Source organism: Motacilla alba, chromosome 2, assembly GCF_015832195.1.
Source record: "Motacilla alba alba isolate MOTALB_02 chromosome 2, Motacilla_alba_V1.0_pri, whole genome shotgun sequence".
NCBI lineage: Eukaryota > Metazoa > Chordata > Aves > Passeriformes > Motacillidae > Motacilla > Motacilla alba.
Window position 1 is genome coordinate 44,647,190 of NC_052017.1, and position 19,214 is coordinate 44,666,403.

Genomic DNA, 19,214 nt, shown 5'->3' on the forward strand with positions numbered 1-19,214 from the left:
GTTCTGTAGATGGTAGCTATTGAGGAGTAATCTTAATTTAATTTATGTGGACTAAAAGAGATGTTTCACGAGTCACTTTCAGCATAAATAGTTATTCTATAACATAACCACATGTATATAAAGATTTATCATCTTCAGGAATTTTCTTTGTATTTCTTTGTCTGATCTGATCACTTGCCATTTAATTTTATGCCATCATCTTACAGTTAAGAAGAAGCACACTACTTCATAAATTTCTGGAATATTTTCTCCTTTAGCTGTCTCCCCCAGCCTTTGCAATGTGAACAGTCATGCTTATTTTTTAAGAGCCCTTAGTAGGGTTCAAAAATCTATCATGGATTTGACATTTCATCCCTTTAAAATTAATGTCTTGGTTCTCGCTTTGTGCATGTCCACCAGTTCTGTTCTGCAGAATAATTTCTACTAATTTGTTCAGCTTAGAATGTCTGTAACACCCAGATTTCCATGCCCTCCCATCCAACTTTTCTCTAAAGACTCCCTCTGATAACAACACATTTTCTACCTTTTTAAGGTATCAAACCTGTAACAAAAAGCCTTTTGTGTTTAGTGTCCTGGAGTAGGTTTTCTTTTGCAAGAAAATAATTTAGGATTTCTTAGAAAAAACAGATCTCGCATATTGTTGGAAAGCAAAATTGGAGGCACAATCTCATTCTGAAAATTGTTAGTATATTAAAAATTCAGATTGTACTGATAGCAAGTCTTTTGAAATCAGATCACCAGTTCTTTTGAACCAGCACTGTTGATTTATATATAGTTTTAAATGAGATGGAAATAGTTAGTGGTTTTATTTAGTATTATGATTTGTATATGTATATCGTGATGATTCTATGTTTTCCAAACTGGGTAGGACCTAATTTGATATAAATTATGTAACAGTCTATGAAGAACCAAGATACTTCTGCTTTAGAATAACATTCTATGAAATAAATCCCATAGCTAAACTTCTCTTTCACCAGCTTTAAAACAATTCCTCTGTAAAACTATGTAAGACAGCAATGAAGAGTGTGATAAAGTCATTCTCTCACTTGAGCACATATATGCAAAGTTGGGATAAATCAGCTTTAAGCTTTGTCTTAATGCAATGCTTGATGTGACTCTATGCTTTAGCTAAGTTATGTGTATAATTTTCTTTCAAGGCTGCAGCTTTTTTATTGTTTCAATCATAAAGGTTGGCAGGTGACCTTTAAGAACAGACCGATTTGCTCTAGTTTTGTCTTAGCTTATCTCAGCAGAAAGTATAGCTGACTTTGTAGTGCTGTAACAATTGGGAGCACTTCTACTGTTTGAAAACAATTGTTTCATAATTTACCCTCTACCACAAAAGCATTTTTCTAGGTTCTGCCTAAACTAGGATTGCTTAGCTATTCTTGGTATTTGATTGTATTTTACTGCTAATGTGTTCACGGTTTAAATGCTGCTCATGAAGCGAAGTGAGCAGCTTTTGCTGGGGTAAGTAGTTCAAATAAGCTCTAAGCATAAGTAGGCTTGTGCTGGCAACACTTCATTTTGTCAGTGTGATTGCTGTTACAGTAGCTGCTCTTTTTGGGAGTCTGTGGTGTTTAAATGACTTTCTTTACATTCAGTATTGTTATATCTACATCAGCAAAATTCTGTTTTGCAGGCATGGACTAGGCTTTTAATTTAACTGGTAGATTTGGCTCTGGAAATGAACCTCAAATATAATAAGTCTTCCTATCTGTAATCCCGGGACTCTCTTACAACCTGGCTGTGTCCGAGCTGCCATAACTGTCTATTTAAGGGTTCTTAGATGGCCCAGTGGAGATTAGCTTTCATGTTCTCCTGACCTATTAATTTGTTTCCATTGCATATGGAAAAAAATTTCCTTCAATTTAATAAGAAGAGAAAATGTCCTTAAATTTAAGCTTCTAAACTTAGAAATAATGAGTTTCTTTCCTTACCTAAACTCTTCCCTCTGTTGGGTATAGCATTTCTGTATGCAAGAAAAAATGAACACATTTGTTTGAACAAGGCTATTACTTAGTTTTTTTAAATGTCTATATGTGGGTGCATAAAAGGATACTGTTTTTTTATGTTTTGAACAGTTTAGTGAATGTGTTTTACTTGTCTCCAGGTCTACATGCCAGTACAATGCAACAGATCTTCTTCTTCTTCCCACCCTTAACTCATAGATTCTATGTCGTAAAATCATTATTACATTTAGGTGAAGGCAAGGATCAAAGAAATAGAAAAACAGTATGAAAAAGTAAGCCATTATTCATACATAAGGCATATATCTGCATTACTTAGAAGTAATTCTGAGTTATTCATAGATATTGTTGTTCTCTAAGCATGGCTTTTGTTCCTTATATTTCCTTTACAAGATGGGATTCCAGCAAATATGAACAACAGGGCTCTTACAGGTGACATTAATCTAAATGAAGAATTTCTTTTATAACCTTTGGATGTCTGTTCTAGCCCCCTCTGATTTTTTTTTTCATTAAGTTCATAGAGGAGAATGTGAAATTCCTTTTAGCTGCTTCAGTTCACAGTCTAGTATTTTACCTTATACTGTCCATAACAGCTTCTCCTCTTATCTTATTGGGCATGAATAAAAACTCTTAAATGGAACTATGTGATTCTAGGTACATATGAGTTCTTTCTAACAAATAACTTACCAAACAGAATTAAACTGATTATTGTTTTACCAGAAGCCAATATAGAGTTTTACGCAGTAAAGCTTCAAACATGAAATTAAATACTTGTTTTAGTAAAATATAACTGCTATTTATTCACAGTGAACTATGTAATATAACTTGGTATTTTTAACTGACATACTACTGGCAAGACAATTTTGTAGAGTGCTGTACACTAAGATCCCAGACGTGCTCTCTGTGTTTGAGTTCTTCATTTATCACATGGGCTTCTTAATGCAGTCTTATCTTTGCTATGTCACAAAGCCAAACCTACCAATTGTTTATGAAGCACTTCCATGACATTATGGTGACACAAGAAAAAAATTTTGAGACACACAATTGGGTGTTCTCTGCAGTGTTTTGTGAATAGGCATTTAGTATAGTGTGTAAGAAAAGGTGACACTCATTCTTCCAATTAGACACTATAATACAGTAAAAAGCAGTAAAATATAATGCAGTTAATCATATGTCATCGTAGTATGTGAGACACACATGCTTTACTAGTAGAGTATTTTGTGCTCCAACCATAGAAAACATTGCATTAAGGTAAAATATTACTGATTTTTGAGAATATTTTTTTCTTTAAGCATATATATGCAGGGTTTTGTCTGATTTTTGAAATGCAGAAGACTGCATAGACTTCTTTTGGGCCATTACTGCTCAGCGTTGTCAAGTATCTGACAAATGTATCATATACAAGTATGTTAAACCCAAGAAGTTAGTTAACATGGCATTCTTTAAAAAAACACAGTATATTTATAATTTCATTACATGTGCTAAGTCTATTAATTCAAACAGTTAATGGTGCACTCTTTCATAGTATGTATAGTGGTATAGTTACAGCATTTTATTAATTACTGCCATTAAAAAAATGCTAAATTAATTACTGTTTTACTCACTTGAATTGCATCAGTGAAGCAGACCTAGAAGTAATTTCCAAAGCAGTGTGTAACATTGCAGTTTCTGTTTAATATCTGAAATGGAGGTCATTTTTGTTGAGAGCTAGTCAAAGGCTAGGGTTCTGGGTCATGGATCTTGGCAACAGCTATTCTACTGCTCTGTTCTCTCATGAGTTTAGTGTGTTAAATAAGAATTCACTTCCTCTGTTATTAAATAAATCTTGAAATATGTTTTACAGCCTCATGGAAGAAATCAATCTTTTTCCAGTTCTTTTCCAAGTCATCTTGGTAAGTGTAATTTTTAATATAGATATATATTCTAATAGATAGATATCCTATCTCCCAAATGATATCTAACTAGTAACTTTGATTAGCAATGTTGATAAAATGATATTTGCAAAATCAAATGGAACAGTCTAACAAAACAAAAGAATCTAGAATAAGCCGACATTTAGGGAGTTCCCGCCCATTAGTCCACCTGTATAAGAAGTTTCTTCAGGAGGAGGACTTTTCCCCTAAAAATAGAATTAATGAGCTTGATTCCTAATTAGAGCTATATATTTGCCATGGGCATACAAGAAATGCTGAGGAAGTAGCATTTTATTTAATAACATCAAATTAAATTTTGATACGGTGGGCATGGTAGTCTCAAATCCCACTATTTGCTTTTAGAATTTATTTCAATATAAAGTATCAAGGATATGATTTTGGGGTAGTCTCATGTGGAACTTCCATCACTAAATAGAATCTGCCACTTATAAAGGTCATGAAAAATGTTGGTTTTGTTTCTCTGAAATGTTGCAAAACGAATATGTTAATGAAGAAGAGAGATCTTTAGGCTAGTCTGGAAGCTGGCTACTATGCTATTCATTAGTCTTCTCATTGTTAAATTCCAATCTCTTGTTATTTTTTTAAATTTCTAAGTTCATTAAGTTGTATCAGGTAAGTGTCCTGTCTTGTAAATGTATTCCTGATGAATACTAAATATGCTTTATGAGTAAATACACATAATTTATGTAGTGCAGGCAGATTCCATACTTGCTTTTGTATCATTCTTGGAATTCAGTCTATTCAGGGTAGATGAGGTTTATAAATGGGATTCTGAATTAACTTTGATATTCCTTTCTTAAGTTTCAATATTTTAATCTTCACTCTTCCTTTGCAGTGGTTTATTTTACTATCATTTTGAATCTCTTTAATACTGCATACCTAGATAAGCCATTTTTTATTAAAGTAACCTTGTTAGTAATGATGGATTTTTTCCAGCAGCATACAGAACACAGGCTTTATGATATTTTTGTATATATAGCTGCAAATCTATTTTTGTGATAAGTATTGAGAATAAAACCATACATTTTACTGTAGTTCATAGATAGTTTTGACCTAGGATGAGTACAAATTTTAGGTATTAATAAAAGAACAACTCAGTAAAATATGAAAGTCAAATGTTTCATCTTAATATCCTTAAATATTTAGTTAATATTTGAAATGTCTTCAGGTGCTAGAATATTGAAATATATATATATATTTTTATATATATATATATGTGGGTGTGTGTGTTTGTGTCCTAAACCCTAAACCAAGATAATGTGTTAGTCTATGGCTATGAGTATTTGAACATGGTTATGATCTCTCAAAATATTCCCAGGTATTGAAAATTTTTGTATCATGTATGTGTAGTCATGGAATTTAAAATGTGTTTATGTCATACCATGTAAGTAGGACAAGCTGTAGTCAGTCATAAATGCTCCCTCCTTACCTCCCCACATACAGTTTGACCTCAGGAGTTCTAGAAATAGTTCTGTAGTTTTTTAGGGAGTAAAGCAGTTTAGATCTAAATTGTCTGCATGACTAGTGGTGTCTCAAGGTTTCACAGCTCTCTTAACCCTCTATGGGTGTCTTTGAGCCTGTGGTTGGAGCTGAGGAAAAATCGTGTAGCTTTTAGGGAGAAAAAAAATTCCCCTTTCAACATGCTTTGTTCAGAGAGGGAACCTGTAGTTGCTTCAGTTACCATATACAGCATTTGAGCTTTAACAGTGCACTGGCTGTGAGCTGTGGTCTTGTTTGAATCAAGGGATTTGAGATGTAACACCAGAAACAGCAAAGGACGGTGGCAACCTGTTCCTCTGGTTTCCCTACAGAAAACTGAATTCAGCAAAGGAGTGGTAGGCAGTTGGGAAAACTCAGGAGCCAGGACTAAATCAGACTGGAAGGATTAATCATTTGTCTGCTTTTCTTTTGAACAGAATAGATTGAATAGGACAGATTACCAAACTTCTTCATCACAGGTTTCTGAAATAATTTTCAGTCATATGGGTGAAGGGAGTTGCATATAATTTGATTCCCATTATTCTCCATAAACTAATTTTTGTTACTACTGGTTTATTACGTGTTTTTTGTTACTACATGGTTTATTACTACTACTTAATAATTTCTATGCCAAGAATTAATATCCAATGTGTATTTTCTATGTATTATTAAATATAGTTCATGTTATTTTCTGCAATGCAATTGACAGTACATTGGCTCTCTGTTACACTCTGAAGGGAAATACTGTGGGCTTAAAATTGAAAAGCATTTCCACAAGCAGTCTTTGTTTCTAGGCTGTGCTGCAGTCCAAGTGGGATTGAATGTACCAGCTTTAATCTAGCTAGTGCAGTAGCAAGGACATGATGGCTTGTAGATACTGAGCAGTTCATAAGAAATAAGTTTTAATATGACTGCTTTTCACCGCTCATCAGTGTAGAGTTATATTACCTCTTATATTGCACACTACCCAATGTTGTGGTTTAAGCAGTAACACTGATATTTGGCAAGTTTTTTAATCCTCTATCATCTTTCTGGACCAGTTAGATCTCTGAATTCAGTCAAAGCATGCGAAAAGTATACTTTCATGTCACTCATGACTACAATTTTGTAAATGTTATAGTTGCCAAGCAAAAGAACTGGATCAGTGAAAAAAATCTGTTACTGTCTGCCTAAAAAGTTGTTCTAAGAGAATAGCCATAATTTATCTTCACCTGAACTAGGGTTTAGTCACTGAGTTAATTAGTAAGAGGCTTTAAATAGAGTTCCAGTTCCCCTGGAAACCTTCTGCACTCGTTCATCTCTCAACACTCAGTTGCATTTAGGAAGTGCACATTAATGATGTGGTTTGTGAGTATGTGAAAAACCTGAATACAGTTCTTCATTACAGAACTTCAGGGTGAATTTCATGGTTTACCTGAATGCAAATTAATTTCATAGTGCCATGATCCCAGATCCTGGTTGTAGAGGTTACGTAGATTATAAGTAGTCCTACAAAGCAATGTGAAGGTGTGACTGCAATACGAGTAGACATCAATCTTGCAATAATGTCTAATGTGGTCAGTGAAAATGTAGTGATGTGTGTCTGTGGAAAAATGGAGACATATTGACAATTTACAAGTACTTTCAGGACAGTAAGGGACTGAAAAGCAGAAGGAAAGCTGACATCATAATGTGAAAAAATTAAAAGGTGCAAACTCCCCTTGGTAGCAAGATTAAATATAATGAGCTAAATTCCATGGTAATATTGGTTATAATGCCAAAACTTGGGTTGATATAAGGTATAAATATGAAATGCTGCTGTTGATTAAGAAGGGGTTGTAGCAGGAAAAGTTACTGTAGGATATATTTAATGTAGTTTCTTGCTGCCTTTTACTGCTACATCCTTAGTACTTTGTTTCTAGTATATTTTGCAATGTCAAACCTATGCCATCTGTCTTCAATATCAATTTATAATTTACAAGGTATTGATTTTGATTATTATGTTATACTGCTGAATGCGGTTGATAAAGGATTTTGAAGTGTTTACAAAAAGTGCCATTTTTGTAGATTATGGTTATTTGTATTTTACACTGCTACCAAAATTTTGCTGAGTAGCAAGCAATGAAGTTGACATAAGTGTTATTTTCTGTTTTATGTTACTTTTAAAAAGGTAACATCATAAATATTACCTGGTCTTCATTTAGTGTTACCTGAATATAAGCTGTTGCATAGAAAAGAAATTCTGTGTAGTTGGTGAAATTCTATTTTTCTGCTGCTAAGTTTTAAAACTAAAGTTAATGATGCTTGTGATTAGGACTTCAGTGCTACTCTGTTTTTAAAGCTCAGTAGTCAATTCTGTGCTTATCCTATTAAAATTTCTGGTGTAGCTTTTAGTCACTCCAGCATATTATCACAGCTATCAGTTTTTGCTGTATTTTTTTTTGCAAATTTCTGTATCTTAGCAGCCAGTTAAAGTTTAAGTCATATTCTTTCAATAAAAATTACTTTATAGTAAGATTGAAAATTACAGTTTAAAAATGATATCTTCTTATTAAATATGATCTGTAGTAGATAGTGTGTTCATTTCTAAACTGCACGGGCTATTCAAATACAGTGGTTGTTTTACCTATATTGTTATTCTATTCTTAACACAAGCAAGTCCACCTCTTCTGTTTGCATTAGTGAAATAATTAAAATTAATTTGAAAATTACTTATTTTAAATTATTTTCCTTCAAATACAGTAGAAAGCTCTTAGTATGAAAATACAAAATAGATTTTCCTTTCTGGTCCTGTTCATGTAGTTTTGTTTATTTTTCCTAGTTGTGTAGAGGGTTTAAAGTTTTATGCTGTCCCTGTGTATCTTGGTATGGTTGTATTGGACATCTTAAATTAGAGGATCATATAGTACTTATATTTTTGATAGATTGTAGTCAACCTATGCTTGGGCACGCAAAAAATGCTTCAAAATTGTGTTATGGTGGCAGACACTGGTCCTTTTAGAAGGCATGCTTTGCTCACTTTGTTGTAATTGCAGTTGAAAATAGAGTTCAATGTTATCACTAAGGGAGAGAATATGAGCTAAGCATAATTAAAAGAAAAATTTTAATAGTTACATAAGAAATAGATAACTATGCACTTGAAAAGAAGAAACAGGCCATGCCAGTTTTCTTGTGTAACACCTTCTTTTCAAGAAAGCTAACAATATTGTGGAAATTTTGTCTGAATAAAGGATACATAGCCGTGTATAACTAGATTCCTTTGGTATAGTTAGAGTGCCTATTTTTTTTTTTTTTTGCATTTAAAATAATTCTAACCAAAGTACTTCAAGAAAAAAAAAAAAAAAGTTGTGAAAAAGAAGTTGTATAGCATCCAAGTGGAAGCAATGGTTGGATTCTATATTTCATTTTTAATCTTAATATGAGAAAAAAGCCACAGAAAATGGTTATGGTCAGAGATGCCACTCCTTGTGATTAAATTAAAGTAACAAAGCCATCCACTTAGAATGTTTTAAAAATAATATGTTTTATGACCAATCTAACCTGTGAAAATACTATAAAAATGGAGAAAAAGAACACTGGAAAGGAAAAAGAAGACCCTCATCATTCCTATTTTGCTTGGTTTCTATTTTCTGGGGAGAGATTATAGTCATATATCATATGAAGGAAGAGGTAGAGGTATTTTGCTGTCTAGCAGCCACATGGATGGTAAGTATAGAAGAATGTGGATCAGAGGTTATTGCAGCATTTGAAGCATTAGTTTATTTGTGTCTGTTAAGGAAAGCATCTCCTAGTCCAGTGTGGTGCACATCTTGTTGGTCGTCTGAAAGAATGGGAAGAATATTTCAAACTTTTGCAAGTACTCATAAGCCATCCAGGAAGAGTACTTAAAACAAAAGACTAGGAGACTCTTTCTCTTATATTCTGTAAAGAGTACAAGTTTATGCTGTGGAACTCATCTGCTGGAGAAAATTAGGATAGTAAATTTGGCAAATAATAAAAGCTTAACATTTAGTGTGAATGGGCCCTTGGTCTTCTATGCTGTAAATGAGCTTTGACCTAAAGTCAGCTCAGTGCTTGCATGAGAAGATTGATGCTGATTGATTGCTCTGGACATCTCGCTCCAGGCTGTAGGCATACTCAATCCTTAATTTAGAACCAGCTCTGTAGTAGAAAAATCAACACAAAGGTATCTGCTAATGCTTAGTCTACATGTGTTTTAAAGAACAGGAAATACTATTTATTTTAATACCTTCGTATGGGGTGTTCCTATTCCTCTCTGTATTTTTGATGCTGTTACAAAAGTGTTCAATGCAATGGCTCTTTTTGGTATATTTCACCAGTTTATTACTGCTGTTAGGGAAAACCTGCATTTAGAAGGTAACGGAAATTAGATTCTAGGAGTGATTTTTATGGCTTCTACAGGATGGATATTAGTTAAAAACCTTAAATGTATCCATAATGAATATCCATATTTTTTTTCTTTCTCAAAGTAGATTTCCTCAAATCTACTATATTTAATAGTCAAATTGTATGCTGTGGCATACAATTGCTATGTATTTAAAACTGCTGTGACAGATTAGGAGTGTAATCTATGACGACTTCTGAAAGTGAAAATGCCAAAACCCTATTTTAATGGGTAGTTTATAAAGCAAAATAATTGCTAGTTTTTGAAAGGTATTTAATATTCAAAGATGGGTTTAGGAGAAAGTAGTGAAAAAGTGTTGAACTATCTTATAATTTATGTATTTGGAATAAAAAAAATTAGAAGATATCATTTAAAGAAGATAAATGTAATGCAAGTGTAAAATTTACTATGAGAAGAGCACTGCACCAATGAGAATGGTTTAAATCCTTTCCAAACTGACAAATTTCTTACCAATGCATTGAAGTCTTGTGTCAACATTCAGTAAGGTATTATATTTATTCTCTTTTTAATGTAGAATCAAATTAATAGGAGTGCTTCTATACACCAAAGAACATACTGTAAAAGGCACTGTAAAAGTACAGTATGTTAATTTCCAATTTTCCAGGAATAAAATATGGCTCCTTTGGTAGGAATGTTAGGATTTTTCATTACATTGTTAAGTTTTTTAAACACTTTCAGTTTTAGGATGAGATTCCTGAGTGTACTTATCTCTTTTAAGTTGCTGATGAAAAATAGTTTATACTTAAAAGGGATAAGCCTGCACATCTGAGTTTGTACTCCTGGAAATAAACATTTCTATGTGGAGCTCTCCTGAGAATTTTTTTAGCAGGAAGAGGAATCCTGCTGATAGAAAGTTTTATTTTCAGAAGCAGATTTTTTTTCTTTTGTTTTAGAGATCTTTAAGTCAGGAGTTTCTGAAGGTGTGTGTGTGTGTGTATATATATATATATATATATATATATATATATATATATATATATATATATTTTGAATTGGGTTGTTAATCTGTTATGGTCAACTGATCTCTCCAATTATTAACACTGTTCATGGAATGAATTCTTAACAGTTATTCATGTGTAACTATTGTGTTCTTAACAGATGACAAAAAATTATTAGAAGCCAAAATGCTTGGTATAAACACAATTTCTGATTCTGATTAATAACAAGAATCCATGACATCTGATTTCTTTCCCCGGATGTTATGTGATGTGTGGTGATTTTGCAAATGGATAGGGCAATCACAGAACTATAGACTGTCTGCAGTTGGAAGGGACTAGTAAGGATCATAGTGTCCAACTGTTGCTACATTCAGAACTACCTTAGTCATCATATAACTAAGTATTGTCCAGATGCTCCTTCTACTATGTCAGGTGTTGTGCTGCAACCACTTCCCTGGGGAGCTTCTTCCAGTGCCCAGCCACCCTCTCAGTGAAGAATCTTTTCCTAATGTCCAATCTGAGCTTCCCCTGATGCAGCTCCATTCCATTTCCTCCTGTCTTATTGATGGTGACCAGAGAGAGATCAGCATCTCACCTCTGCTGCCTCACTTGAGGAAGTTATAGACTGTGATGACGTCTCCCCTCAGCCTTTTCTCCTCCAAGCTGAACAAGCTAAGTGACCTCATCTGCTCATTGCAGGTCTTCTCTTGAGACCTTGCACCATCTTATTCACCCTTCTCTGGACACACTCTAATAGTTTGATGTCCTCTTACATTGTAGCGCCCAAACCTGCCCCCAGCACTTGAGGTGAGGCCGCCCCAGAGCAGAGCAGGACAGTCCCCTCCCTTGCCCGGCTGGTGATGCTGTCCCTGATGCCCCCCAGGACACGGTGGCCCTCCTGGCTGCCAGGGCACTGCTGACTCATGTTCAGCTTGCCATCAGCCAGGACCCCAGGTCCCTTTCCATAGCACTGGTCTCTAGCCCTTTGTTCCCCAGTGATAAGGTCAACAAAAGTTCCCTTTTGCAGAGGTATTTTCCTGCCAACAGTGGAAGAAACATTTTGCTTTTTCAATATCATTGTGCTGTATGCTAGAATTTCAGTATTTGCTACAACCACTGTGCTTAAGAGTTGTCTGTGCTGCAGTCTGTGTGGCAGCAATTCATGAAGATGTCTCCACCTAACTTTGAGCTAACAGCTGCCAGCTTTAAACAGAGCTGGAATTATTTACTTTCCATCCATCACATTGTGATAATTATTGTTATTGGGGTTTGATATTGGTTTTTTTGAATGGTATTAATAGGCTGTTTTTCAGCCTTTCTTGTACAGTTGCTTGAGTTAAATAATTTTGGCTGTCTTTAATTCAACTTTCTTTTTGAAGTAGTTAAATGTGTATTTGTTACAAATATTTTAGAACAGGTTAATAAAAAAAATGAAAACTTGAAGTACATGATTTTTGGGATGAAAAATAGGCTTGTTGAGAGAGTACTGAGAGAATTGAGAGAACTGCTTCCTATTCCTGCTGCTGATCCAAATTTATTCTTGACTGGGAAAATTGTATGACCCCTCTTTTTCACCATATGCTTGTTATGCTTCTGTCCTTTGGGTGTCCAATGAACACCTTTATTCTGAGAAAACTCAGCAATTGGTTCTCATCATTCTGAAACGAAGCTTGTTTAAGGTCCCACCTGGACCTTATTCAAACAAAATTCTTCAATGATTTTTTCTTATGGTAAGGTAATGTATAAGCTATAAATGTACATCACAAGAACAGAGGGAAGATGAATTCATTAATATTTAGAAGGTATTCAGTTTTTTTTATGAGAAGCACTAAGTAAATATGGACAGCCTATTTTATGGCTGTATGTCTGAGCAGATCTATCCCCAGTAAGATTGCTGATGGAGAAAGAAGTGAGAGGAAGCAGAGCGATCCTTTAAATAATTTTAATGGTATAAATTGATATTATGCATAATAAAATGGATTTTAAAAAAAGGAGAAGTATTGATAAAGCATATCCTTCTATCATTCTATTTCTTATCTGAAAAATTACTTTGAACCAGTGCTCCTGTTAGGGGAGGGAATAAAATTATTTACTGAATCACCTGGAGCTCCACTTCTGAGAGAAAAATTGAGTACACAGCATTTGTGACAACATTATGTTCCTGTATAGGAAGAAAATTCAGCTATTTACATCTTGAAGGAATTGCTTTCTGATGCTAGACACTAATATTTTAGTGTGTATGCTATCCAGCTATTTTTTTTCTATTTTATATGCAATGCTAAGGGACATAAGAAAACTCATGTATAAACAATATTCTTATGTGTTTGTTAGTAGTTATTTATTTATCCTGTCCTAAAAGTTGAAAATTGTACAGATAATAAATAGGAATCTAAAAGACTGTAGCAAAATTTTAAAGCTAGCTATAACATAGTGAGTCAGAAAATCACAAATAGGTAGTGAAGTGCATAGGTATCTGTGCTTTGCAAAAACAGTGACCATGATTACTGCTGATAGTAGAACACATTTCTGAATTTTGTGATGTTGTGACTATTTTCAGTTTCTTTGATCCCACTCTTCATGTTATGTATTACTGGTCTTCAATATGCAGGCAGACATACTGGTTTTATGAAGGTGGTTTTTTTCATAACTGTTTCTGCAGTAGTCCACAGTGGATAGTTATTTTGTATATTGTGGTATAATATCTTACAAGTTGTCTTTTGAAAGAAAATATATTCACAATTTCAAAGTAAAAGCTGTTACAAAGTAATGATCACTGTTGTTCCTTGCATGGCAGATCCATGCATTTATCACATCATTGCTCTGACCATCCCAAGAACATTCCACAGTGCTGCTCCAAAGTGACCTAGAGCTCAGCTGGGGTCTCTGGTCTTTTTGGATCTTCTCTTGATTGGGACAAACAGGGTGCTGCAGGCACACATGGTGATGATGCAGTTTAAGCTCTGTTCAAAGCAATTAATGAGTAACTATAGCTCTAATATTTATCCAGAGTTATGGTATGAAGTATGGAATGATCCCTTCAGGGATGACTTAACATCCAGCACAACAGTTGTTTTAGAGGTGCAGAGCTCTGCACCTACAAAGGCTAGAGCTTCTGCTTGTTACTGTGTGCTGGCCCTTGGCTGTTCATAATCCACTGGGCTTGTCCTGTATTTAGAGGATTGCCTGTTGTCCTTTGGACCTTGCTGGATGCTGGTAGTTGGCACTTCCCTTAAACCCCTCCAGTTAAAAATGCAGTAATAGTGGTTATTTGAACAACTCTTAAAAGTTAGTTTTTCTTGGAAGGCTAAACTTGTTTGGAATATCTGGTTTTCTAATACTGTGTTCAAATACTGTTCATATTGTAAAAGATGTAACAGTGCTTACCCTGAACCTTTGCCATCTTGGAGCAAGCCCACCTTGATGATTAGGGGTTCTAGAGCACATGGCACACATGGAGAGGATGAGACAGCAAGCTTCATACAATTTTCAAAGAAATCTTGGGGGGGTCTTTTTCCTGCCTGTAGATGCCTCATTAGACAGTACAGAGAAGATGCAGCCAGACATGACTCAGCAGTCATGGGACGACAGGATGAATACAAGCTGGAAGATGGGAAATTCCAGCTTGATATAGAAAGAATTTTTTTGCTGTGGGGATGGTGGTCAAACACTGGAATGAGAGGTGGGAGAGGTTATAACATCTCCATGCTTGGAGACTCTATGCAGCCTGAGCCAACTGGTGAGCTAGACTGGAGAGCTCAGAGGCACCTTCAACCATATGTTATTCTGTGATTCAATTGTCCCAGTCCAGTCCACCTTCCTAAAAATCAACCAACTGGAAAAAAAATTACCCCACAGGTTATCACCTAGCATTGTATCCACCATACACCGAGCCTTATTGAACTTAGAGACATTAACTCCTCTAGACTAGGATCCAGGTCAGTAGTCTTTCAGGTGAGTTTGGATTTCTAAGCTCTTCATCTTTTCCTGCTTCCTAATAACTTGTATGGTTTGACCTTTAAGTAAGCAAAGTGGATGGACTGAAGTGGCAATGCTTATTCAGCTAGCTTGGCTTCCCTCCCATTTCTTCTTTATCTGAGCTATCTACATTTTATACTGCAGGAGGGTGGTGTTTTATGAACCAAATCCAAGGCAGACTGTAGGTCAGGGTTGAATGGATGGGTGTATAAAGTCGCTGAGTGTTTCTCCCAACTTGTTTTGTCTCTCAATACACTCGGACATTTATGCAAGGTTACCTGAAATATGAGTCTTGTGGTTTTTTAACAGTGTTTTAAACAGTTTTTTTTTTAATTTTGGGATTGAGTAGTTTGAATATTATTGTGGAGAATTTTTCCTAGTGATTATATTTTTACTTACAAACAGTGCAGCTCTGACCTTTAAGGGAACAAGCTAACTTCAGCTTTACACATGACAGATAAAGCTGATACTGGATTTTATTTATTGGAAAACAAGTTTACTTAAATGTTAACTAAGAACTTTTTTTTTAAAATCAATGAGCTTTAGGACAGTTAAAATTTGTAGAATATTTGAATTACGTAGTAAGAAGACTTTTATAGTATTTAGGTGAAGAAATATGTATGAAAAATCCCCCAGACTTCTAAAATTATGGAAAATACATAACTTTTTGCACTGATAGGGAAACCATTTTTTCTTTTTGTCACTTTATATTGACAGAAAACTTTAATAAAAATTCTTCAGTCCTTCATTTTATAGTACTTTTTTCTGTCTAGCCCTTTCTATCAGGAATGATTCTGTTATTGTTCCCCTAGTCCAGCCTGAAGGAAGAGTTTATAACCTTTTTCCATGCTCACAGAACATTTCATCAGGAATTTCATTTTAGGTGACAGATCGGTCTGTCAGTCTTGGGAATTTAAGGCAGAAGGGTATTGAGCTTATGTTCCTTAGTGATGGATTTCACCAACAGCACCATGAGTGAGAGGTCTGGACTGACCATCACTACAGGCAGCCCTAAGGCTTGGATAGAAACACAATTGGTGCTCATGTTCTCTCCCTCTCACTTCAGCAAGCACAGTCTTTTAAGAACTTACCAAGTTCACAGTGCAGAGGTTCTAAAGCAGGGTTTTCTCCCTCTTAAACAGTATTTGGTTTGGTTTAGGTTTTTTTTTGTTGTCTAGGTTTTTTTGTTGTCATAAACCTGTTCAGCATTGACATATTGTTTTATCACACTTGATTTGTGCCTTTTTTGATAGAAGTTTTGTGGGTAACCTCCAGGATCTTGTGATTATTCATGTAATTAAAATCCTCTCAAGTTTTTTTGACACCTAATACTACTCACTTTCAGTTTCATTTACACCCCTTTTCAAAGCAGATACGAAACCTGTATGTGTTCTGAAGTATTGCGCTAAATGAGACTGCTGTCTAGGGTCACAGCTCTACATATACAGTGATACAAGACGTGTTGCCATTATCACTCAGAAATGAGATCTTGTGGTTAGATAAAAACATCTGTTTAATCCTTTGTCCTGGTCTGGAAAACACACTGAATGTTACACATTGTAAGATGAAGTATTGCAATGGTAGGCAGAGAAACATTGTGTATGCTACTCCATGTGTGGATTTTGGGTTCCCCATCTCAAAACATTTACAGTAGAACTGCAAATAGTGTTAAGAAAAAAAACAGAGATGGTTAAGATCTGGAATGGCCACTGTGAAAGAGATTATCCTTCTGTATGCTTTAATTGGAAAGGTGGTGGTTGATATATATGTACCATAGTCCGGTGAATAGGTAGCAGTATTGCTGTTCACTGTCTCCACTCACACAGGATCTGTATTATAGGAACTAAAGAAAACTTGCAGTTGAGATCTGAAAAATTGACAAAAGGTCAATTTCTTTTTCCTGTAGGGTTATGTTCAGCTTTCAGCTCTGCTCCATGGCATCCTCAGTTTACTTGAATTAAAAAATAGACCGTACAAATTAATGGACCAGAAATACATTGAGAGCTTTTATGTGTATAAACTCTGCTTCTGGCTCAAAGTCCTTGGGCGGTGAATTCCTGGAGACTAAGGAAAGTGTTCAGTATACCTGTCATGTAGGGCTTCTTCTCCTGTTGAGTGTTTTAGATCTGTTGTTAGGGTGGGTAGACCTTCTATTTGAACTGAGTCAGATTCTGCTTTATATACTAAAAATGAATGCATAGGAACCTTTCTGTATTGTGAGATTTTAGTTACTAGCTGTGGAAATTTGTCTTAAAACTCCCATTTTTATATAAGGAACCAGTTTAATTTTTTATGACTTAAACATATTGACTTGTTTTCTGAAGCAAGTTGTTTCTTAGAGAAATTAGCTAATTAAAAATGCACAGCTTTGAGTTATGAGGTTCATTTTCAGTCTGTGCTCTTTATTTGGCTGACTGTGGAATTAAAAATTAACACTAATTTGGGGAATTCACAAAGAAGTTTGGAATTTCTTTAAGAAATAGTATTTAGCTATTGTTTATTAACAAGTTTCAGAGTTGTCTTGTTTAATGTAACACATTTTTGCAGAATTTTTATTACATCATAACATCACTCAGTCATTATAATTAGATGATTTTCCCACTTAGGGAAAAAATATTTGGGAGGTTGTTTGGGATGGGTAAAGAGATAATTGTTCTCTTTTTTAATTAGAGATTTAACTGGCATCATCATCTTCAGAACCCATCTTACTTCTGTCAGACCCTTTTCCTCCTAAAGTTCATAGCATTTACTACCTTTCTCTTACATTTTTATTTAAGCAATGCAACTAAAGTAGTTAATCTTCTAGATTGGTGACTGGTTCTGCTGTGAATAAGATTAAGCAAATTAAATTCTTTATCTTTCGTTGTTCATCCTACCCTACTTTTGTCAGTAACTGATAAATCTCACTTCCCATTCTTTAAGCTTTTTTCCTATTCTCACTGTCTTGCAGTGCCCACACCTTGGACACATTTAATTATTTCATTTTATTTATTTAATTCTTTTCCCACAGTCAGATTGTTATTTTGTAATATTTATATATTTGTGTGTGCATGAGTGTGATAAATAAAATATGACTATATATACATATGTGTGTGGCAATTTCAAATTATTTCTATTAGCGGTCTCGAAGTCTTTGTGACCTTGTAAGTGTTCTTCATACTGTATTGTGTGATGTAAAAAAAGAAGAAATGTTCCTGGTCCCAAGAGTTCTGTGACAGTTGATTGTGAGCAGCAGAAGAGGGAGCAGGAGAACAGCTTGGGGAAGCTGGCAGGGCTGCTTTTGTTTGTAATTTCTGGCTGGAGTGCAGCCCTGCAGCATTCCCTCACACCCACCCCACTCCTGCAGCATTCCCTCACACCCACCCCACTCCTGGGTCATGGCTGGAGCTGAAGGGCACGTGGAGACCTATGGAAGAGAAGGGGCTGTAGTACCATGATGTAAATGTGTGAAAGGCAGATGCTGCCAAAAGGCAGATTATTTCTAACATGAGACTTCACAAGTCTAATACCAAAGTGTGTCCTCTATGACCTTTAACTAGCAAGTTAGAGGGAGAAATCATGACCTTACCATAGTTTCTTTGAATTTTATGAAAAATTTTAAATGGATGATACAGAAAGGAATCACCATCAATGTTCACCCAAGGAGATTAATGCCTACATTTAATTTTTTTTTTTTTCTGTAGAAGCAGTATTAGTGCAAAATCTCACTTCTTCCACACTTCATGTTTGTTAGGCTGATTAAGTGCAAATTGCTAATTTATTGTTCCTACTAATGTAAATGTCAAGGCAAAGATAAGGCATTTAAGGAAAAATATATATTGAAGTAAATCTTGGATGCATATTTTTCAGAGTAAGATTTATTGATCTTGTGACCAGAATTTTACTGTGACATTATCACAGTTCTGTCAAGCAGCTGAGGTAGATCTCTTAGTCTTATCTAAATAAATATTGGCATAGGAATGTGGCAGTTGCTGACTGTACCTTTATTGACCAGCTGCATTCTGATGAGTAAGGTACAGAGCTATTGTGTGCTTCACAATAGAGTTTGTAAAAGAATATTGAATGTCCGTGAATGGTTTCTGGCTGGCAGAGGTTTCCGCATTATGCATCTGAACTCTGATCATTTATCTAGAAATTTGTCTGGTTTGGCCTCAGTCTTGTATTCTTTATGCATTCCTTGTGTTAATGTCTTCCCGAAGAGTTTATATTGCAGGGTGATAATTAGATTTTAGTATGTCAGTCTTCCACAAAGCAAAACAATTTAAATCTTAATATTGTACTTTTTACTTTCTGTTTTTACCTGTAGTCATTTACTCGTTGTAGTAAATGTTTAGGTTCGAAATATATTTTGTTTTGTAAAATGGTTTCACAGGCAAGCTTAAAAATCATTGCTTTGCTAAGGTAGATTCATTAGCCATATGTATGCAAAAAGATTAAGCCTACCATGACACAACCTTAGTTTACCCACTGAACTTTCTAATTACAATTATAATAGAGCATCATCTCAAAGACT

The 19,214-nt window shown here is 34.9% G+C and overlaps 1 protein-coding gene across 3 annotated transcripts in view; it reads left to right on the plus strand.

Annotated features, from left to right (window-relative positions):
* ULK4 (unc-51 like kinase 4) overlaps nt 1-19,214 on the plus strand; it is a 213,858-nt gene that overhangs the window by 91,306 nt on the left and 103,338 nt on the right. For all 3 annotated transcript variants that reach the window (XM_038126839.1, XM_038126840.1, XM_038126838.1), the window contains one exon: nt 3,814-3,862. In XM_038126839.1, coding sequence (XP_037982767.1) covers nt 3,814-3,862 — 49 coding nt within the window. The remainder of the gene's footprint in view (nt 1-3,813; nt 3,863-19,214) is intronic.